The 23,957-nt window shown below is 47.0% G+C and overlaps 1 protein-coding gene across 1 annotated transcript; it reads right to left on the bottom strand.

Moving 5' to 3' along the window:
* Positions 1-1,761: 1,761 nt before the first annotated feature.
* Positions 1,762-23,956, bottom strand: SRSF4 (serine and arginine rich splicing factor 4). The gene is made up of 6 exons (XM_048499963.1): positions 23,713-23,956; positions 6,738-6,880; positions 5,534-5,646; positions 5,118-5,332; positions 3,760-3,849; positions 1,762-3,226 (listed from the first exon to the last, which is right to left on the bottom strand). The coding sequence occupies exons 1-6, from the start codon at positions 23,817-23,819 to the stop codon at positions 2,422-2,424; spliced, it is 1,473 nt and encodes a 490-aa protein (XP_048355920.1). The 5' UTR covers positions 23,820-23,956; the 3' UTR covers positions 1,762-2,421.
* Between the last annotated feature and the right edge of the window lies 1 nt (position 23,957).

The raw sequence follows: 23,957 nt of genomic DNA on the forward strand, positions 1-23,957 counted from the left end.
TTTGACTGGTAAGCGGCCTCAGGCCGGGTCTGTGGAGGGATGGCATACAATTTCCCTAAGCTAATTGTACATGTATCAGTAAGCAACAGACGGAAATTATGGTTCTCTGACAAGACCCAGATTTGGCTAGAGTTTGAAGGCTTCCTGAGTCCTTGGCTAAGTGTCCAGGAGCGCCTTGTATCAGTTGCCTCTGATTTGCCAACACTTGGGTTACCTACACTCAGTCAGTGTGGCCATGCTGTAACCTCAGTTGGATGACTGCAACATGCTCTACATAGGGCTGCCCTTGAAGGCAGAGGGTGGCATGAAAGGGAAGGTGAGAGGCCCGGCATCTGGACATGGCCCACCCACCCTAGCGAAGGGAGAGGGTGAGGAGGGAGGCATGGAGTGGTGGCATGCAAGGGAGGGGGAAAGGCCCGGCATCTGGACATGGCCCACCCACCCTAATGAAGGGAGAGGGTGAGGAGGGAGGCATGCAAGGGAGGGGGAGGGAGTGGTGGCATGCAAGGGAGGGGGAAAGGCCCGGCATCTGGACATGGCCCACCCACCCTAATGAAGGGAGAGGGTGAGGAGGGAGGCATGCAAGGGAGGGGGAGGGAGGGGTGGCATGCAAGGGAGGGGGAGGGCAACCCAGAACATGGGCAGCCTTTTATCAGGGGCTAGCTTCTAGGAACATACATTGCCCATATGAAACGTGACATTGGCTGCCAGTCTGTTTTTAAGTTCAATTCAAGGTGCTGGTTATGACCTTTAAAGCCCTTCATAATTTAAGATTTGAAGGACCGTCTTCTTTCCTATGACTGAGTGTGCCAATTCTGGTAATCAGGCAGTCATCTCTTGACTAACTCATCACTTAAGCCGGGTGACCTGTCTGTTATTGACTAGAGCCCAAGCCTTTTATATCTGGCGCCCTGAAGGTGATGGAACCCCTCCTTGGAGATCTTCAGGAGGCACTATGTTGTCTGTGCATTAGGGCTTTTGATGAGGATTAAATGGCAGGAAACTGGAGGGAGGAGGGAGATTCGGAGTTTGCTATTTTCTTTTCGGTTTTACCCGAATGTGTAAACTATTATTGTGGACGGCCGCCTTGAACCACGAGGAAAGCCAGGATCGAAATAATTGTAATAAATAAAAAACAAACAACAGTAAAATGGGGCAAAAGTTTGTGGACACTAATTTGCCAGTTCAATGCATGAACAGTGGCTAAAAAGACCGCTGTTCCACGTGCATCTATGAGCAGCCACTTCCTGGAATGAGTGGCTCAATTTACCACTCAGCATGTCTGAGTGGCTCAGTTTACCACTAATCCATAAGCACTTCTACTGAGGCCAACTGACAAGTAAAGACATTAGCAGTACCCACTTGAGATCTGCTCCGTTTCAGGACTTAGTGTTGAAAACTCCAGGGATTGTGCTGAACCCCGCTGTCAGGGTACCTGATTAAGAATCACCGAGGGACTTCCTGGCTCATCCTGTCGCTGTGCGAAAAGCATGGAAAGTCTGCTGTCAACAGGCTTCTAACCTGGTTCCTCTCCAGTTAGTTTAAGCAAGCTGTCGTACAGACTACTGCAGTAATTGCTCATATCACCTTTCTGGGGAGGGTCGGAGATGTTTGCTTTGTTTTGATGAACGGCGGAGCCCTGTCAGCAGCGCTGTGCAACGTGGATAACAGGCGCTAATCTGGCAGGGATGTTATCGTTGGGCAGAGATCCTGCGCGTTTAGGAACAAACCGGCTTCGCTTTTAAAACCAACACAGTACGCTGTCAAGCAAAAATAGTCTTTATTCAAAGTTAATGGAAACAGGGGTCACTGTACTTTTGCAAGACTGGGAAAAATAAAAAAATATAAAACAAGGATATTGTCACAATACCAGAATGTGGAACTCTACTTTTCTTTTTCTTTTTTGCGCTTCCTTTCCTATGGTTTTACTGTTATCTATTTTTCCTGACTCTTGCTATTCACAACTCTGCAAGTCCAAAATATATGAAGGGGGGTGGGGAGGGGAGGAATATGAAATTTAAGACTTTTGCACTTTTCACAAAATGGCAGATACATCAAGGGGTGTCAAATTTTACGGGCGAATTGATGGAAGTTACCATACCTACCGAGGAGTCATCATTCCAATCTGAGAAGCCCATCAAGGATGCAGGGTTTGCTCTCTAGGGCCATTTTGGAAACTCCTGGGGTGGCTTGTGGTGCCAAGACAAGGCTCACAACCTCTCGGACCAGAGCAGGCACAGAGAGGGAGCACCGGGCCAAACAGTTAAAGACACACTACTGGGGAAGGGGGTTTAAAAATGTACAGCGGTGCCATGTGTTCTACTCCAATCACTTGTGCTACAACTACCAAACATGTACAAAAAGGAGGAGGATTTTTCTCTCTCTCTCTCATAGAGCTCTAAGTGTGGGGTTGCAGCAAGTTTAGGATCTGGAATGAGACCTGGACCTCGATCGGGAATGTGATCTAGAGGCAGACCTCGACCTAGATTTGGACTGGGACCTTGTTTTCGAAACTGATTTGGATCTGGAGCGGGATTTCGATTTAACATTTTGTTTAGACTTGGAATTTGACCTTGACCGGGATCTGCAACGGGTGTCCATTTCCTCACCCTCGGTTTTGGTTTCCTTTTTGTCGGACTCTGCTTTCGTGCGCTCCTTATCCTTGGAGCGAGAGCGGGATCTAGACCTAGACCTGGACCGCTCTTGGTCTTCTCGCTTTTTCTTCTTGCTGCTGCTAGACTTGCTGTCTCGCTTGCTTCGCCTCTTGTTCCGCTCACTCCTGCTGCGGCTCCTGCTCCTGCTCTCCCCCCTGCTCCGCTTCCTGCCTTTCCTTTTGTCCTTACTCTTGCTCCGGCTGCGGCTCCTGCTCCCCTCTTTGCTCCTGCTCCTAGCCTTGCTGCTGCTCTTCTCTCTCTCCTTGCTCCTACTCCCCCTTACGCTCCCCCTCTCCTCTTCTTCTGCTTTCTCTTTACTACCGCTCCTACTCCTGCTTTTACTCTTACTCTTTTCCTTACTGGGACTCCTGCTCTTTGCCCGCTTGTCGTCATCGTTTTGAACCTCGTCCTCAGGCTTGTCTTTGCTTTTGCTGCGGGACTTCTCTGCACTTCCACTGCGGCTCCTGCTCTTGTCATCTTTACTCGGGCTCCGGCTTTTTTCCTTTTGGCCTCCGCTACGGCTTTTGCTCCTACTACGGCTTTTGCTCTTGCTTCTGGACTGGGATCCAGACCTGAGGAATGGAAAGAGAGACAGACAGACGCACGCAATATTACTTATGCATTTTTATTTAAGCTTTTTATTTAGGTTTTATTTTTATGTATGTTTTTACAATGTCAGTCTTCTTGCTGAATGCCTTTGGTAACCATGCATACATCTCTTAACACTTAAAAAACTCCTCACAGAGGCTTAATTGTGGGAAATCCAGCTTGCGCAGCATTCCCGCATGTATGAACGCATCCGCAGCGTGAAAGATATATGAACTGCTAAACTAACTGGTGGGACAGATATGGTAAAGCAACTGAATTGGCTTCACTAGGATTTTAAAGCTAGCTAAAATGACAATGGTCTGGATTCTGGGAACATTTTAAGATGGGGGGAGGGACTTAAATAAAAGCCAGCATAACCCATCCTCCCGACCCCTAAGCCTCTGATGATATAAAAGTTCTTAGATGGTCTCATGATGGGATGACTGCATCAGCAGCATAGTCACTAATTCTGCAGCACAGAGGTAGCAAAACTCCCTGGCAAACCCCATTACTGTACCTGGATCGTGACCTGCTTTTTGAATGGCTGCTTTTGCTACTGCCACTATGACTCCGGCTTTTACGAGAATGCCTGCTTCGAGAGCGAGACCTGAAAGCAAAAGAAGCCAGCATTGAAATCTCCACATTTGTTGAAGAATCTGTAGACCTGGCAGGGCGTATTGGACTGTACCCCCAACCCAGACCCTAGCACTAAGTACCTGCTACCGCCCAAACACAATTTTTCAGATAGAGTGATCTGCCTGTATTCAGAATGTCCAAGAGAACAGCAGAAGAGTTCTCAAATTCTGCCAGAGTGAGCTTTTCTTAAGTCAAGGGTTGACGTGACAAGTGTCAGTGAAAAGGATGCAAATTTTTATTTAAGAAGGTAGTTATGTTGGTCTGCAAGTTCAGCAGCACCTGAGAAACCAAGAAGAGCTCCAGGATATAAGCTTTCGAGAGTCAAAGCTCCCTTCATCAGACTGGTGCTACTAAACCCGAATTTATTTATTTGGGGCATTTCCATGCCTCCTTTTCAGAATCTGGTTCTACGTAGCTGACAGTTAGAACTACTACGACTTTAAAAACAAGGTACTGGACATAAACAGCAGCAGAACTATCCATAAATCCATGAACAGCAGCAGAACTATCCATAAATCCAAAGCAAATCATTAAAAAGCTGGTAAGATAAACCTGTAACTAAAAGCCAGGGTGAAAAGAAGGATTTCCCTCCCATGCCTAAAAGATATAAAAGTAGGCACCAGAGGAGCCTCAAGAAGAGGAGTTTGGATTTATACCACACCTTTCTCCCCTGTAAGGAGACTCAAGATGGCTTACAAGCTCCTTTCCCTTCCTCTCCCCACAACAGACACCTGGTGAGGTAGGTAGGGCTGAGAGAGTTCCCAAGAACTGTAACTAGCCCAAGGCCACCCAGCAGGAATGTAGGAGTGTGGGAACACATCTGGTTCACCAGATAAGCCTCTGTCACTCAGGTGGAAGAGTGGGGAATCAAACCCAGTTCTCCAGATTAGAATCTACCTACTCTTAACCACAACACCACACTGGCTCTCAGATGATTCCCAGTTTGTAGACAGAAGTTTGAATATGGAAAGATAGGCCTAGCATTCTGCAAATCCATGACCAGGTGACAGACAAATCTAGCAGTGCAATCCTAAACAGTTCCCCATCTTAAGTCCATTGATACCAAAGGGATCCATAATGATGCAACTTTGCATAGGATAGGAATGTAACCAGAATACGACAGAATGCCTTAACTATCCACCTGTTTCCATGTCACCAAAATCATTGCAGTTTTTCCTCCGTAGCAGCCCCCACAGAAGCGAGCCAGATGGATTCATGATCAGGGATGACCAGACCTACCTTGAATGAGTTCGACTTCGGGAATACGAGCGGCGGCGTCTGGACCCAGGCCTGTCTTCAACCAGCCTGATCTTCCTACCATTTACTTCGGTTCCGTCCAGCTTTTCCAACGCTCTTTTCATGTCCGAATAGGATTTGAACTCAATCACCCCTTCATTTTTCCTCCCTTTGTGTGCGTCGGCATATGTCACTTCACCCGCCTGACGCATATAATCCTAGGAGTGGAAAGACAAAAGCACCGTCCTTGTAAATGCTTCAACTTTTAAAAGCAGAAGGCGCCGTTCTGAACAGGGATTCAAACAACAATGTGGAAGGCTGCTTATTGTGTGGAGCTCAAGGCAGAAATGAAGAGCTCAGACCTGCCATTGAAGTTGTTATGCCTCCCCACCACTAGACGAGGCCCACCAGTTGCATACCTTTAAATCCTGCCAACTGCAACGGCTTGACAGATTTTCAACGATCAATCTGTATTCAGTACGAGTCGGAGGACCGTACTTATCTCTTCCACTTCTTCTATAACCATATCCACCTTTAGGAGGCGATAAGCAGATGCAAATACTTCAGCTGAGGTAGTGGAGTTGGTTGTTTCATATACACCACAGGTGTCAAACTCAGGCCCTCCAAGTGTTCATGGACTATGATTCCCATCAGCCCATGCCAGTTGGGGATATTGGCCCTGCTGGCATGGGCTGCTGGGAATCGCAGTCCATGAACACCTGGAGGGCCTGAGTTTGACACCTATGATCTACACCACCCCCCTCCCAAAGAAAACAAAAACTAGACTAGCCAATATGTCAATAAATACATTTAAATCCTCCCCCCCCACCCACTAGTCTAAATTACATTCTTTCTTTGACAGATATATGCATACACGTACTATAGAGTCAGACAATACATATGCTTCTAAAATATTAGCATATGGCTTGTACATTTTATAGTTACAATTAAAAATCCAACATGCAGCTAAGTTTTAAGTTAACAGAAATCAACATTTCAAAAAAGAAAAAAAAAGAAAAACAGAAAGAAAACACAAAAATAACCAAATCACTATAGTCAGTTACTAATGTTACTTACATTGATTTAAAGTTTTCTGAAATTTGGCATGAATAAAGGTTTTCAGGCACCTATTTCAGTCTAATCACATCTGTCTCTAACCCTTGGGGTCCTCACCACCCACGTCTAATGGGGAAAAGTTGCGGTCGTCACATGGCTTCCTTTTTGGATCAGCCAAGGGCCACCAAGGTCAAAGAGCCACTCATGGAAAGGCAACCCAGGGTCAGCAAATGGAACAGGCAGCCAGTCATCTTAGCCTCAAAGGACTCTTAATTGAAACATTGAGGTCTTTGTTAAGTCTATGTTAAACAATCACATTTTACAAACAAAACCATTCATATATTTACAGAAACTAAAATAACGAAAAAATCAAAGCTCATTTCAGTTCATTTACGTCAATTAAAAGAGAAAAATTCATAATACATGTTACTTTTAATAAGATACGACAAACTTTTAAAATAATAATAATAGTAATCGTAATAACAACAACGTCATATTTTTTTTAAATGCTAAGTTTCGTATAGAAAGAAAAAAATATCACCAAGACAAAGGTAGGTTAGTGCTTACTGCGTCCGGAACCGTAACTGCTGTCACGGCGAGGACCCCGGGCATGCTCGACAATGACACGCTCCCCGCAAAGATCTTTGCCGTTTAGCTCGTAAACGGCATCGTCGGCATCTCGCACATCGTCAAACTCAACAAAGCCATACCTGGGCAGAGAGAGAAACAAAAGGTGCTCAAGAACCAACAGCGCTGCTGTCCCTTCCGAAACTCAAATCCAAGAGGTGAAGGTGGGGCCAAAGGAGCTTGCCAGGTTTCCTTCCCACACAGGCATGAAGAGGTCAATGCACCACCAGGAAAATCTGAAGCTCTAAAACAACCCCCCTTCCCCCGGCTCTGGAAAATAAGCCGTTCAAATGCCACAGGAAAAAAGGAAGGGGAATTCTCCATCTCTTCATGACTTTAGTTTACATGACCAATTATTGAACTATATGGGGTTGGTGCCCTGCTCTCCCTTTTTCAAACCAGACACTTAAGACAACGTCACTCTATCAGACAGAGGAAGTAACAGGCACACAGTTTGCAAGCAGAGAGGACCTGTTTGCTTCATCCCGTGTCATACAGCAAAACACTACCTGAACATTTTCTACAACTCTTATTTCTTTTTTATTTACTTTGTTTATACAAATATTCTTCCCTTCTCCATTTTATACTCATAAAGACCCTGTGAACTAGGCTGAGTGCCAGGCAGGGGGAGGGGTGTGTGAAGAGGGGGAAGAGAAGAGAGACAGGCCCAAGGTTACCCAGTGAGCATTCACAGCAGAGTCGGGAATTGAATCTGGGCCTTCCAGCTTAGTCTGAAATGCTAATCAATATATGACACTCCGTTTGTGGGGTGGCTGCTGTTGAACAGATTTACCTTGTCTGCTCATGACTCCAATCTCTAGGTTTAAGTGTCCACAGATCTGGCCATGGTCAACCCCAGCCCTTGCTTCTATGGCCTGGCACTAGCCTGATGGCTGGCTTATAGGCCACCTTCATGTTCTGTGCTAAGTTGTTTTCTGGGTTTTTCTTCGCCAGGCTGGATACTTCTTTTAAATGCCCAGTTCTTATTCTCCAGCTAAGTTCTCTGCTAGTGACTTTGTTTGCACCATTTCATGCTTTTTTGAAAATGTTTAAATGCTTTTATTTTTGCACCTCAAGCAAGACTCTGGAAAGGCAGTCTAAGAAATTCCCTAAATGTGAAACAGTGCCAACATTAACCCTAAAGTGCACACATCCTTCCGAGCGCACACAGCAACACACAGCATGTTTGCAGAGGTGCCAGAAGGTGAGCACGCTGCATATTCACGGATGATTTTATAGCTCTTCCTTAGTATCCCTCGAGCAATCTCTCAGGAGAAAGGACCTAAGTAACTGGGCTATGCTGTGTGCTCCAGCAGTTACCCGCAAAATGTTTACCACTCTACCTGCTGCCTGGTCTCCAACACAGTTAATAACATGCTTTGTTTCATGAGACAAAATAAAGATCTTGGCTGTCAACAGACATTCTGGAAGAAGAAGGCAAAGAGCACACAGCCTGGAAACCGACCAGCCAATCGGAGGTACGAGACCAATTGGAATGCAATGGGAACAGTCAGAAAGGCTGAGAACTGGGATTTGAGCAGCGTTCCACCCCGGAGCGTTGGCTACGTCACAGGAGGTAGAAGCACCACATGCAGCCTTGGGGAGCTTTCCAAATTGAAATGGGTGGAAACAAATAAAAGTACAGAAAATTACAATAAATAAAAAATAAAAGAGAATTTGCAGATTAGTAATGTTTGGGATGCCCAAAACTCATCCAAGGTTGCTTTCCCCTCCTGTCAGCTATCTCTCGCCTGTCTCCTTACACAGATACAGTGGCACAACCACAGTGGGATTAGCTGCCACTGCTATCATCAGCTGGGCCTCCTGTGGTCAGCCTCCTGTGGTTGAGAACAGAGAACGGTCCATTGGTTACTCACCGTGAAGGGACCTTCTGCTGGACGCGGAAGGGCATCTTGATGGGTGTTTCCCAACCCGTTCTCAGGGAGGCAGGGTCTTAAACTTGTCACTTCCTGTGAACTGCTTGGCACGCCCATCTAGGTCCAGTAAACGACTGTCCAGAGTAGTGAGAGCTCTAATGTACTAACGTGCGTGTCAGGAAGCGACAGAATAACATGAAAAACGACAACTTGTCAACATGAAACAACAAAAAACTTTCTGCAAGTGGAAACTTAGTTCTGCAATGCTGGAAGAGTTCGAACCCATTATTATCGGGGACTATTAGCTGATCCAGGGAGGGCCAAGATGCCCTTCCGCGTCCAGCAGAAGGTCCCTTCCACGGTGAAGTAACCAATGGACCCGTTCTACTGGAGGCATGAAGGGTATCTTGATGGGAACTCCCAGAGCAGTCCCCAAAAGCGGGTGGGTCAGATCATTCCCCGATAATGTGTTCCAGCACACGTCTACCGAAGGTGGCTTAGGATGCTGCAAGGAATGTAGTCTGTAGTGTCTGACAAATGTGGATGCAGTAAGACCAGGTAGCGGCTCTACAAATGTCCGCCAGAAGGGGAACTTGTTTCTAAAGGCCGCATTGGCAGTCGGCCAGCCTACTAGTGGAATGAGCTTCGTAATTCCCTGGGGAAGTGGATGGTTAGACGGCTTTGTAGGCTTCGATGATGCATGTTTTAATTGCGTTCCTACTAATGGCTGCCTTTGATATCTCGGCCCCCCCCCAGGTTGGAAGTGGAGCGCTTGATGAAAGAAGGCGCTGTGGGAAGTCCGGATGGACTTCGGTTCTTATGATGAATGCTTTCAGAGTTCTCCGGACTATCTAGGTTGTGCCACGAAATCTCTCTGTTGGGTGAGAAGGTGTAGCGCAGAAAGCGAGGGTATCACCAACTCCTGAAGGATCCTGGATGAAATTTGGAATTCACTTTTGGGCATGAAGGAGGGATCGAGATGCAGGTATTACCCGGTCCTTGTGGAAAAAATGTACACAGTTACTGCCTCTACTACTGACAGGGCGTGGATTTCAGATACCCTACGTCGGGCCTGAGGTTATGGCTAGCAGGAATAAGGAATCTTCATTAAAGCCATTTTAAAGGTGAATGGTCTGTAAATCCATTCGAACGGTGATTTGGTCAGAAGCGGAGAGTACTAGGTGCAACCGCCATGTGGGGAAACGGTGTATCATCGGGTGGTTTGTATTTGCTTCACCCCCCCGGTAAGGAATACGCGACGACATCCGGAGTTCCTGGAAAGGGGCAATCCTTGGATTACAGGTAACACCGGGTATCAAGGACGCTTAGCTTGTCTCCTCAGCGTGGAGCCACGCAGGCCTTGATGGAGTCCGTCTTGGAGGAACATCAGGATTTGCGGAAGGGTAGGAGCAAGTGGGGGAGATGGATTTTCGCCTGCACCAACGCGCACGAAAGCTTTCCACGAGGAGTTGTAGATTTTGACTGGTGGAAGAGCCGTCAGGACGCTAGGATTGTGTTGGCGACCTGGTCGGAATACCCTTTACGCCTTAGGAGGTTCCTTTCTGCCACGCGGTCAGTTTGTACCACCCGGGGTTCGGATGGGAGACCGGCCCTTGGGTCAGCATGTCCGGTGGTGTTGGAAGTGGGATCCCTTGTGAGGTTGCCATCTCCAGAATGGAGGAGAGCCATGGGCGTCGTGGCCAGTGTGTGTGGGGCCACCAGTATCACCTCGGCTTGCTCTATTACTATCTTCCTGAACCTTGGGGATGATGGGCAGTGGAGGGAAGGCTACAGGTAGGAGTCTTGGGCCATGGAGTTACGAGGGCGCCCACGTCCATCGCTGGGTGGTAAAACCTGGACATGAACTGTGGAGTCTGGTGATTTTCGCTGAGGCGAAGAGGTCTACCTCGGGAAGTCCCAGGTTCCTCGAGATCATGTGGAAGATGTCGGGCTTTAGTTTCCACTCTGCTTCCGCTATAGTGGTCCTGCTGAGCTAGTCGGCCGCGGACGTTCAATTGGCCTCTGATGTGTTCCGCGGACAGTGACGTCAGGTGAGTTTCGGCCCATGTCAGGATGCGCATGGCCTCCTTGTGCATGAGTGAGGATCTGGACCCCCCTTGATTGTTCAGATAAGCCTTGGCCGTGGTGTTGTCTGTTCTTACTAGAACATGGGTCCCCTGGAGGGATGTCTGGAAGTGGAGGAGGGCATTGAAGATGGACCTTGTTTCCAGGATGTTGATTGGAAGATCCGTTTCCTCCGGTGACCAATTTGCACGCACTGGTCTTGAAGAGTTGCTCCCCAGCCCCGCAGGCTGGCGTCGGTGATCACCTGGTTCCTCTCCTGATGAATGAAAATTTTCCTTTTCGATAGGTTGCGTCGCAGGTCCACCACCTGAGTTCTTGGCGGAGTCGTGGGGTTAGTTGGACGACGCGATCTTGTTTTTGCATAATCTGCCGTTGGAATGGACGCAGGAAGGATTGAAGAAGGGCCTGGAGTTAGGCGGCTCCACTGCAGCATGTCGAACACTGAGACCATCAATCCCATCAGGCTTGCCAAGGAGAAGCAAGGATGACGTCCTCTCTGATGCGACAATGAGAGACACGATCTGCCGGATGCGTAGTCTCTTGTTCTGTGGAATGAACAATGAGTTCTTGGTGGTATCTATGAGGGCCCCGAGGTGTTCCATTGTCTGTGAAGGAAGAGTTGTGCTTTTCTCTAAGTTCACTAGGAACCCGTGGTCTTGGAGTACTTTTTGTGCCGTCTGGACGTCCTTGGCGGCTTGTAGGGCCGATCCCGATCGTATAAGGATATCGTCCAGGTAGGGATATGAGTGGATCTTCTGTTCCCGGAGGAGGGTGATGGGACACAGCAGGATCTTGGAGAAGACCCTCGGGGCGGTGGCCAGCCCGAAGGGGAGGGCCCTGAATTGAAATTGTTCGTTGCCCACCGCGAACCGTAGGTACTTCCTGTGGGTGTGGTGGATCGGGATGTGGAGGTAGGCCTCGGTCAGGTCTAGGGATGTCATGAAGTCTCCTGGACGGATGTTTTCTATGATGGAGCGTAGAGTCTCCATCCTGAAGCGATGGAGGTGTAGGTGTCGATTGACGAATCTCAGGTTGAGTATCGCTCTCCAGTCTCCATTCCGCTTCGGAACAGTGAAAAAGTGAGAGAACACCCCCGAGGATCTCTCCGATTTTGGCACTGGTTCTATCGCCTGGATCCTCAAGAGGTGTTGAATGGCCTGTTGAGTTCTTTGCGCCTTGTCTATGTTGGAATTGACTGGGAAGGCGCGGAAGCGTTGAGGGGGCAGGTGAGCGAACTCGATTGAATAACCTGACTGGATGACCTCTCGAGACCATTGATCCACATGGTTGCCTTCCCACCGATGACTGAAGTGTTGAAGTCGGCCACCCACGGGAAGGAAGTGGGAGTCATTGTTTGGAAGGTCCTTCGGAGCGGAAGGTTTTTCCTGCTTTGGCGTTGTTGTTACGAAAGGAATTGCTGAAATGTCCGGTCCGTCTGCGAAAGCCCTGTTGAGCTTGCCAGCGTTTGCCGTCTCTGGAAGATCTGGGAAGAGTCTTGTGAGATCGGAAGGTGTGTGAAGATTTGTTGCTTTGGTAAGGATGATCGGTCTTGACCGATTTAGGCATCGCTTTTTTGTTGCCCTTGGTCTGTACCAGGACTTGTTCAAGTTCTGGACCGAACAGGGTATCTCCCTGGAAGGAGTAACCCGCCACCAGGTGTTTGGATAGCATGTCTGCGGGCCAGGCTCTAAGCCAAGCGTGTCTCCTAACCACTACTGTGTTGGCCATGATTTTGGATGTTATCAGTAGACCCTCGTGATTGGAGTCAGCTAGATAGGATGTACTGAGGAGGATCCTTTCAATCCCTTCCCTAAGTGCTTTGGATTCAGGCGGGAGCATGTCTAGGATTCTTCTTAACCATACTATGGCTGCTCTAGCCATGGTGGCCGAGGAGAGTAAAAGTTTAGATAAGGAGGCCAGGCCATCATATGCTTTTTTGAGGATGGCCTCTGAGCGTTTGTCCAGCTGGTCTTTGATGGTGCCAACCCCGTCTTTGGAGACTAATCCCCCCGACTGTAAGGCGGAGACGGGTGCGTCCACAGGTGGGACCTGGAGCATCTTGTTAATATAGTCTGGTACTGGGTACAGCTTTTTAAAAGCTGGGGACAGATGTTTAGAAGATGTGGGAGATGCCCACTCTTTAAGAATGCCCTTCTGAAAATATTCAGGGACAGGTAGGTATTTGGGGTTGCGGTTCTCATGTGGGAAGATCTCTTTTTTCCCTTTAGGGACGCCCTTGATTGGTTTGTCTGAGGTGGAAGTGGCTGTAGGGTCCACTCGCGTCTCGCCGAGGAATCCCTTGAGGTCTAACGCTGAGATAACTTTTAGAAATTAACAGGGGAGATGTTCTCAACCTCAAAAAATTTTAGGGGTTGCTCTGTATCTGATGCTTCCCCCTCTGACTCTGAGAAGTGTTCAGAATGACCCTCTGATTCGTTCTCACTGAATTCCTCCTCTTCCCCTGGGAAGGTTAGTGGTTTCCTATGGCTGCGTCCGGTTGCCCTTGCTGGGGACCTAATGGTGGAGATGCAGGGAAGGAGAGCCAGCTTTCATAGCTTTAGAGACCAAATGCTCTTTTTTGTGGTACGCATTGGATCTCTCCTCCCTCATTGCTTCTCTAAAGAGCCCCACTAGTTGCTGGGGGGAGGCGTCATGCCATCTATTGAAGCCAGGGAGCCTCTACTGTATGGCGACTTCATGCCCTCCCCTTTCGCTTAATGCTGTGCGGCAGCTCGTCGCGTGACTCACAGAGAATGAGTCACTTTTCCAAAGCTGCCCTCCTGTTTCACTCATCGGAGACCTTATCTTGAGCCTCGGCAACAGCGCCACTCTGCTATAGCCAGCAGGGAGGGAGGAAGAGGCGGCCGCTGCGTTGTTCGGAGGCCTCCGGGTCCTCGACGCGATCGCTGACTTCGGGGAAGGAGGAGCGTCGGTTGGGAGCTAGAGGAGACCGCTGGACAAATGGGCGGCGCCCTCCGCTGAGACGCTGGAGGTCGCCGCCGCGTGGAGCTCCAGATACCCATACGTTACCTCTTACTGCGCTTTTCAATGTGGCTCTTCGATTTCAGCGGCTTTTTTGGCTTTTGGGCTGGGTCATCGAGAGGGGGGGGGAGGAGAGGGGACGTTGTTTTGCTTGTCCCACTTGTTCTTTGCAAGTGGTGGCAGCTCTAAGGTGCCCTCCGCTGAAGATCGGTGGCAAAGGATTCCCCTGGGGGGAGAAAAACGATCGGCCATGGCAGGGTCTATTGGGCAGGGGTTCCCTGCTTAAGAGGGCCCTGGCAGTTTAAGGCAAAGGTAGAAATGGAAGAACACTAAAAAGGAAGAAATAACAGACACGAGAGACAGACTAGGACTTACAGTACAGTAAAAACTTGCAGAGACTGAGAAGGATGCTGCTCTCCCTATCAGGCAGGGAAGTAAACTGGACCTAGATGGGCGTGCCAAGCAGTTCACAGGAAGTGACAAGTTTAAGACCCTGCCTCCCTGAGAACGGGTTGGGAAACACCCATCAAGATGCCCTTCCGCCTCCAGTAGAACAAGAGCTGCTCTCTCTGTAAACCACTCAGGTTACCTGACACCCCTCCCTCTGGATAGCAGCCGGCTGAACTTCTCCAATTCCTATCCTGTAGCCATCCTTTTCTACCTTCTTAGCCTTTTCTGGAAAGCAAGGAGAAAGCCCCATAGAGCTGGACCCACCAAAAGTCCAAGTGCAAATTCTGCAGCCCAAGGGGGGAAAAAGCAATGCAAAACATCCAGCAGGGTTCTTGGAAAACTACCAATCCAAGCACCTCCCTTCCTTCTAATGGGGTGGGCCCACGGTTCGGTGCTCTAGTTCTCACAATGTGATGTGGGTTTTCCCATTCAAATATAAAACTGTAAATTATGCCAGCTCTGACCTGGATGGCCCAAGCGAGCCTGACCTTGCCAGATCTCAGAAACGAAGAAGGGTTGATCCTGGCAAGTATTTGGATGAGGGGCCTCCAAAGATTACCAGGGTCATGGTGCAGAGGCAGCCAATGTCATGGAATCATAGAATCATAGAGTTGGAAGAGACCCCAAGGGCCACCAAATCAAACCCCATGCAACGCAGGAACACACAATCAAAGCACTCCTGACAGATGGCCATCAAGCCTTTCTTTAAAAACTGAGGTAGTGCATTCTACTGTCGAACAGCCCTTATCATCAAGAAGTTTTTTCTGAAGTTTAGGTGGAATCTCTTTTCTTTCACCTTGAACCTGTTACTCCTGGTTCTGGTCTCTGGAGCAGCAGAAAACAAGCTTGCTCCCTCACCAACATGACATCCCTTCAAATATCTAAACATGGCTATCATGTCACCTCGTAACCTTCTCTTCACCAAATTAAACATACACCCAACTCACTAAGTCTCTTCTTGTAGGGAATGGATTCCAGATGGTTTACCATTTCAGTTGACCTCCTCGGGACCTGTTCCAGCTTGTCAAACTACCTCTGAATGTCTCTTGCCTTGAAAATCCCACTGCGGTCACCATAAGTCACATGTGACCCCATGGCAACCCCCCCCCCAAAAAAAACAAAGTCAGTAACATTTACATAATGCTAGAAAAAGAAGGCAAGTGCACCATGCTTAATACTGGACCATGTACAACCACTGTGGTTTATCCATGCTGCACATTCCACATTTAGCCTGTCTAAGATGACTAAGCTGCGGCACAAGAGCACGGGCAACTACAGATAAAAAACTATTTACTTATGCAGGATGGAAAATTTCCCATGTCAAAATGTAACATTGGAAAATTTTCTGGAATATTTTCTGTTTCTGAAAAACTTCCACCCCACGTTAGAATATTCAAACTACATTATTTTCCATTTAGTAATTTACTCATTAAAACAAACACCATTTTTGTAGCTCAGTTGCTGGCCTCTTCATTGTCCCCTTTTGCAGACGGACCAGAAAAAGAGTCGTTCCATCTGGAACTGCAGGGAAAAAAATCACCATTTTTAGTCAGAGAATGTGCAACTCAGAAGAGGGCACTGTCACGCCCCCAGAGACACCCTCCATTTTCCTTATTTAAGCCTCAGTGGCACTCTTAGTGAGAATGGGTTTAGTTGCTTTTTGTACAGTATTCTGTGGGAGGGAACCTCAGATTCTTTCCCTTTAAGAAGCCCTTTAAGAAGAGACAAAACACTACAGTAATTCTTGTTAGTAGTTCCTGTTCTACAGTCTGTTTAGTTCAGGTACCTCGGGAAGGCTGGAGACAGCAATATCTCAGATGTTTAAGGTGTTTAAAATTCATGGTATTTCAGCAATCAAATTTTGACATAATTGAAAGGAAACAGAGCCTAAATAGAGGACACTGGGAGATCTCAGCAGCGGCAAAGCAGCGCAGATTTCCTTAGAAGCAGTTAAAGAAAAGTTGGTGTCTGCAAGTTCTTCAAACCATCTCCAATCATTTCCAGCATCTCAAGTATTCTTTATTTAGTTAGTCTTCATAAGGGGGGAGTCAGAGTCCTAAACTTTCAGTACTATTAAACCTTTTTGAACTGTTGCTTATTTGTCTGTGGGTCTTATATTCTGTTCTGGCCAAGTGCAAGACACCTGAATTTAGTTTGCTTGGACACAATGTTGTCCGTCTTATCAGTCTTTTCCAGGAAGCTTGTACCATCAAGAGCGGAAGGGAGAGCAAGGCCCCAGATCCAGTTTCTTTATTTAAACACAAAAAGTTCTAGAATCAAATGGTTGTTGTGGGTTTTCTGGACTGTGTGGCCGCGGTCTGGTAGATTTTGCTCCTAACGTTTCGCCTGCATCTGTGACCAGCATCTTCAGAGGTGTATCACAGAGAGAAGTGTGTTACACACTGTGTCCAGTCCTTTTCTGGCCACAGATGCAGGTGAAACGTTAGGAACAAGATCTACCAGACCACGGCCACACAACCAGGAAAACCCACAACGACCAATTGAATCCGGCCGTGAAAGCCTTCGACAATGCATCTAGAATCAAAGCTCAGGGCTGCTCCTCTCCGCTCTCCAACTTCCAGGAAGCAAGTGAAACACAGGCAAAGGGAAGGTGTGCTCACTCAGTCACCTGCTTTCCTGCCTTCCCCTTGTCCGGGCACACCACTGATCTCCACAAAATGCTACTTGGGGAGAACATGAGGAATGACACTGGAAGGGCTTCAACTGGAGGAAACTGCTGATTTAGTATGGAGCCTATTTTAATCCAGAGCCTATTTTCCAGTTTTGGGCCCCCTTTAAGCAAAACACAATGCTGACAGAACAGTGCAGCTGACTAAGAGAAGGACACCAAGAACTCATTTCTGCAGGCATTTGATTCCTAGCATCAGTTTGGCTCTTAAAAAGAGTGAGAAAGAAGGTTGGAGGATTCAGACTGGCTCACGATGGCTTACAGTGGAAGCTTTTAATATTGCCGATTCCAGACTTACAGCAAATTCTGTGCACTTCTAAACTTAGGCAGTTCTTATTCCACTAGCTCAAGAATAAATCTAAGTACCTATGATCAGTAAGCATAATGAGGAAAAAGTTCCCAAACCACAGGTTGCAAGGGGTATGTGTTTGAGAAACATACGGTTGAAAAATTCCCCATCAAATAAATTCCCGGCATGTACAGAGCTGGCATATCAAACACAAAGATACACTAGTATTCTTCTCCTCAAAGTGTACTTGGTGGTAGAAAGTATTCACAGCACCACACCTCTAGCCAGAAGGGCTCATAATTCACTGTTCTGACAGGGGACTACATTCAGACAAGGAGAGGGCTGCAGCACTAATTAGAATAAACAGCATGAGCCGGCACTTCTAATGCGCACATGACATTCCACTTTCACTTTCTTTCTGTTCTTGGTAGCTAGTTTCACTGCTGGCTCAAATACAGAATACATCTTCAGACTGAGCAGTTAAAACTAACCAAGGTCCTGAACCTTGTGAACCAAAGTCTCCTACAGCATTCTTCTTGCTGTGCATTTTTTTTATTATTACCTAAGAACTAAATTTTTTTAAAAAGCACAGCAAACCACGAACAGAAAAAAGAATGCAAGTTGACAGACATGAAGATCATCTACGCACCTAATAGCCATGTGTCACAATCCCATCTGCAAACACCTAAACCTACAGACTGGGGCCACACTGACCCTAAACAGATTTTTCTTCAAACATGGGCAACTCCTCACATTTGCAGAAAAATCTTAAATCAACAATAAAATGTGCATTATCTGCGCATGCATAGCTGATGCCGTTACCAGAGAAGAATTGAGATGTCGGCCACAGTGGCAGAGGCTGTCAGCAGTGTTTTGTGCTGGCAGCAGCAGGCATTGGCAGCTGCCCCAGGCTCAGTGGCATAGGATGGTGGCAGTCACCACCCTGGGCTCAGCGGAGGAGGACATCAGCAATTGCTCCAGGTGATCCCGTGTGCTCAGCAGCAGAGGGACCTAGAGCCACAATGGGCTTGGCAATGGGGTGGGGAATGACATTTCCTCTCATGTATCCCCCCACCACTGAGCAGCAAGTAAGGAATCAGGTGTGGGTAATCAGCTGTAATGAGAGAGGGATTTCACCTCCAGAAGTGCTGCAGGTCTTCACTTGTCTATCCACTAATAGCGGTCAGCCAAATCTGTGGATACTAAAATCCAGTGACTAGCACTGCAAACAGGTGAGACAGATCTTCCTACAAACCTGAAAAGGTCCAGGATTTGCATCTAGAAATGATACATGCGGGGGAAGGGATTTTTTTAAAAAAACACCAACCCTAAAAATGATCAAAGCTTCTGAAGCTTTAAGAAACAGAAGTCCTCAGTGGCTGTTGCTGGGCAACCACAGATTCCAGGCTTGCTTCTGTCAATACAAGGCAAGGTTCTTACCAGCCCCACTTTGGCCTTTGCAGGAGGACTCACTGGGGCCAGGCATGACTAGGGTTACCAGCTCCAATTTGGGAAACAATTAGGGGTGGAGTCTGAAAAGGGCAAGGTATGGGGAAGGGGGAGGCCTCAACTGGATATAACGCCAGAGTCCACCCTCCAGAACAGCCATTTTCCCCAGGGGGGAGATTTCTGTCAACTGGAGTGCAGTTGTAATTCTAGAAGATTTCCAGGTCTCACCTGGAGCCTGGCAAACCTAGGACTGGCAGCAACTTCTGGGTGACTTGATATCTTCCAACTTCCATGACTTAACTAGGCTTATATATACATACCCTGTCTCACCTAAAGAACCAAGTGCGGTCAGTAATGGTAGGGCAGAAGCAGCATGCTTCCACAGTAGAAAATAGTCCCTCATTTCTTTCCGCTGTTTGATCTCTTTCCAAAAGCACTTCCTATCTATGTCAGATGCATCTCTCCACTCACTTTATCAGCCCATCTACCTTCCAATTTAAACTGCGGCCATCCTGTGAACAACTGGTTACCCGTTACCCCTCGCCAGCAGAATCTCCTGAAATCAGCTCGATTCTGATTCCGTCTAACAGTTCCACTCAGCTTTTCTCCCCACTCTCCCATACACATTTGTCGCCATTCACCCAGGGGTCGGGCAATGCGCCGAGGAAGGAGGGGGGTGGTGAGCCGTGGGGAGCATAAAAAAAGAGATGGAAAAAGTCAAAAGTAATTTCCTGTGTACTCCTTGTGGGTTCCCACTTATTTTTTTGGTTAATGAAGTATCAGCTCTCCTGCATGACTTCTAATCCATTCATTCTAAGTAACTCTGACTCTTGTTTGACTTTCTTGCTGAGACTCAGGAATATCACAGGATTCCTCTGTGGAATTTGAGTGCTTTGCGGCTACAGACAAATATGACCACCAAGCTAAAATTATTGTTCTAAGGATGTGATGCAAAATGCTTTTTTCCTGCAAATCTTCTGACAATGTTGTACTCTCAAAACTGGCAACAAGAATCAGAAACACGGTTGCTGAAATAATAATTTTTGTTTCAGAAGAAAACCCGTTAAAACTCCGTGAGCCATTTCCTTTCCACCAGTACAACTGCAACTGAAAGAACAATGATCCCATCCGTCTCACTGCTTGAAGTAGCTCTACCTTTGCTGCTGCTCAAGAGGCTGCTGAACTAGCTGTTCAGTATCCAAACTATACTTACTCATCACTGGAAATTTACGTGCTGCTAAAAAGAATGAAACAATAGATGTGCCTTGATGATTCAGATTAAGGTCTATCTAATACAGGACTCTAGTTTCCTAGAACTATGGAGGCTCCCGAGCTGAATTACAACGCTGCCTGCCTTAAGCATCTGGTAATCAAAGATTGCACAGAAGAACAAAAGAGATAACCAACTCCCAACTACCACAGCAAACTTTTCTTTCTAAGGCAGGGAAAGAATAAAAGCTTAAGATGGAAAGATTTTGTAGTGAAAAAAAGAAAGTATATCATTTGCACCAACACTTTCTCAGTCACAACAGCTAAGACCTGCCAGCATGTTTAGATATTAAGCTAAACTTTATAGCGCTGAAAACACTGAACTCTTTAATAATCATACCATTAAACAAATTATAGCATATTAGTTGTTGCCAAAACTACTGTTATCCCTTCCACATCACTGAGAATAGGGGCGTAGCCCCCCCCCCCCCCCCCCGAATCTGGAAATCTGCGTAAAAAATTTTTGGTGCTCCCTTCGTACCAGAGAGTAAGACTGAATTTTTTTCTTTTATTTTAAGTTTTAAAAAGAAATTGAGTACACTTATGGTATTGAACAATAAAATATGTGGATATTATACACTATACATATATTTTGTGCATTTCTGAGTTCCTATACGTCTTCTGTGTTGTCTGCTGGCCTTTGCGTGTCACCTCACTTCCCAAAAATTCCCATTTAATTTCTTATGCTATCCCGCAATATATCAAAACTGTGATTGGGATAGACACTATGTGGAAGGGATAACTGTATTTAGGTTTAAACAATATCAACAAAAAGACCCCTGGAAACATTGTGTATCTCTACAGTGTAAGAGTTCCTCCAATCCACTTATTTATTTATTTGGTTTTATATATCGCCCTATCCCAAAAGGGCTCAGGGCGGTGTACAACACAAGTTTCACCACAAAATCCTAACAAAACCCAACCCCAAAAACGGGTGGAACAAATGGCTAAATTCAAATAAATAAGTTACAGATAAATAGTACACAAGCTCCATTTGCTATAAACTATAAAACTAAAAATCAATTAAAACAACAGTTAATGCAATAAAACGACGTCCAGCAAAATTCTTAATTTAAAACCCTCCCAAAGAGGGAGGAACGGCGGTCCCAACGATGTTAAGGGACCCCTTGTACAATGGGTACAGGAGTGGGCACTTCACTCAGTGGCTGGTCTCTCCAAAGGCTTGGTGGAACAACTCAGTCTTACAGGCCCTATGGAATTCACCAAGATCCCGAAGGCCCCGAACAGCTGGAGGAAGAATGTTCCACCAGGTCGGGGCCAGAGCCGTAAAGGCCCTGGCCCGCGTGGAGGCCAGCTGCATCATTGAGGCTGTACGCAGAGGCCGAGCAGGGACATATGGAGTAACGTGGTCCTGAAGAAATCCCCCAAATTCCCCACTGGACAAATTGAGAAAGCCCTCTTAAAAATGTGTATGAGTGAAGACATTGGTTTTTTTTTCACTTATAAAGAGGGGTTTTTTTAATGCCACCCAAAATTGCCCATTTTTTTCCGTTGGGAAATTAATTTTTCAATATATTTTGGCTTTGAAAACCTTTTGTTCTCATTCAGATACAGAAAATATTTCATAGGGGTTTCTTTTCAGTATTCTCCCAAATTTTCCATTGGAAAAATCAAAGAAAAAAAATCAAACCTCAAAATTTTTCCAGTTTTTCACATCTTCAATATCAGTTACCGATTGCAGCTAATACCCTACTGATTAACACCCATCCTCCTCGAATTTGGACAACAATGAATTCTAGCAAATATTTAAAATATTTTTTTCTTCCATAATTCCATAATTTTACAAGCCTTCTGCACGGCCTCTCTGTCAATTACCAAAGTTCTGTCACCTAAAGATCTCAGTATTCAAATTGGGTGCATTTTACTTCCCTCTCAGCTCCTAAGTTGCTTTTAAAAACTGTTGAGGTAGACCAGGGGTCTGCAACTGTGGCTGTCCAGATGTTCATGGACTACAATTCCCATTAGCCCCTGCCAGCATGGCCAGTTGGTATCATTCAATACCAACTGGCCATGCTGGCAGGGGCTGATGGGAATTATAGTCCATGAACATCTGGAGAGCCACAGGTTGCAGACCCCTGATGTAGACATACATTCTTTTACCACATAGATCATTTTCAGCATCTGAAACTCCTTTACTAAGCAGTCACAATTCAGTTAATTCAGATTTCAACAAGGAATGCATAGTCCTGTTCCAATTAGCATCACTTTGTACATGATTCCCTGTATATCATTCTGCTGCTTGTCCATCCAGTCTGAAGACATTCATTTTGAGCAATTCATTATTTATTCGGGATTTAACCATTCTGAAGAAGTGGTATCGTCCATCAATCTTTCAAGGGTGGCCCATCTTGCTTTCAAGGGTGGACTCTGTGATTTTAACCCATCCAAGATCCCTCTGTCTACAACAGGGGTAGGGAACCTGCGGCTCAAGAGCCGCATGCGGCTCTTCTGCCCTTGCACTGCGGCTCCACGAGCCAAGCCGCTGGCCCCATCCTTGCCCACCCTGCAGGCAGTAGGGCAGACGCATCCGTGCGCTTCTCAGAATGAGCGGAGTAAAAGGTAAAAAAACCCCAATATATACAGTGTTATCTTTATTTTAAATGTCAAAAATTATTTGCGGCTCCAAGTGTTTTCTTTTCCCATGGAAAACGGGTCCAAATGGCTCTTTGAGTGTTAAAGATTCCCTACCCCTGGTCTACAAACTGCATCCTCTTCAAATCTCTAAGAATTTCTCAGGCAGGAATTGGCATCCTTAAGGCTAGTTTAATTTTGTGCAGCATAACTTTTAACAGTTCGAACTATTCTGACCTGCTGACAAAGGCAGTTCCTTCCCATTTTCTTATGAACGTGCCAGCTGCTCCAATAACTATCAAGCAATGTTGAACACTGGCTCTTGTGGGTTTTCCGGGCTTTGTGAACCATGGCCTGGTAGTTTCCGCTCCTAACGTTTCATCCACATCTATGGCTGGCATCTTCAGAGGCATGTCATGGTAGGATGACAGCACAGCCAAAAACTGAACCCTTGGATTTGCTTAAAAAGTTATTTTACATTATATCAAAGTGCAACCTATGCACCAGTAGAATAGTTCCTGTTTGCATGCATGAAGCCCCTAGCGTTTACAGTTAACAAGAGTGGATGGGGTTGAGGCCCTGTACATGCGGTGCCTGGCAGGGTGGCCAATACTAACCTCTGGTTCAGCTTGTTTATAATGGAACGATTTTGTAAAAGTGTTTAGTGCTCATCAGTTAACCTTTGCCATTATTTGGACACAATTTAAGATGAGATAGGTGTTCTCAGGAAAAGAGACAGAATACCCCCAAAAGCTCCCCCCTCCCACTTCGCCCAGGTGGTTTTTGTATTTATATGGGATGCTGATAATATTACTGAAAATAAATGCATTCCCAGTATGAACCTCTGTGCAATTCCGATTGGAGACATTTTTAACATAAGCCGCCTCGGGAGTGAAGCGGGCCCGAAAGGCGACACGCAAGCCTGGCAGATCTGGAAGCAATGCAGAGAAGACGGGCTTGCAGAACCGAGAGGAAACCGCCCCCTTCCCCCTCTGACCCCCTAATCAGACCAACCAATCAACCCGTGCGGGGGGGAGGGGATGGCCTCTCCTTCCCCTTTGGATGTCCATCTAGATGGGGGGAGGGGGGAGAGGGAAAAAGCCAGCGCGGGAAAGGACGGAGAAAGGGCGCGCATGCGCCGTGCGTGACCAGGCCGCGCTATCGGGGGTGGGGGGAGGAGGATAGCTGGGCTCTGGGCTAGGCCTCTCTCGCGAGGAAGCCGGGCTGCCTCACCCGTTCTTGAGATCCACTTCGAGGATTTTCCCGTATCCCTTAAAGAACCGCTCCACGTCCCGTTCTCGGGCCTGGTAGCTGAGGCGGCCGATGTAGACCCGCGGCATCTCCACGGCCCCCCACCCCTGCAGGGCCCGCACCGCGAACGGCGGCCGAGGCGACTCTGAGTCACGCAAAAGGGGAGGGGCGGCCGGCAGCGGCCTTCTTTTCCCCCTCCCCCGATCGCCCTTCCTGCGCAGGCGCAC

This window comes from Sphaerodactylus townsendi, linkage group LG06, assembly GCF_021028975.2.
Source record: "Sphaerodactylus townsendi isolate TG3544 linkage group LG06, MPM_Stown_v2.3, whole genome shotgun sequence".
Lineage (NCBI taxonomy): Eukaryota > Metazoa > Chordata > Lepidosauria > Squamata > Sphaerodactylidae > Sphaerodactylus > Sphaerodactylus townsendi.

Coding starts and splice junctions, on each gene's coding strand:
- SRSF4 (XM_048499963.1), bottom strand. CDS start 23,819: ATGCCGCGGGTCTACATCGGCCGCCTCAGCTACCAGGCCCGAGAACGG. Junction 3,850..5,117: donor CGAAGTCGAACTCATTCAAG/GTAGGTCTGGTC, acceptor TTTTGCTTTCAG/GTCTCGCTCTCGAAGCAGGC. Junction 3,227..3,759: donor AAAAGCAGGTCACGATCCAG/GTACAGTAATGG, acceptor TCCATTCCTCAG/GTCTGGATCCCAGTCCAGAA.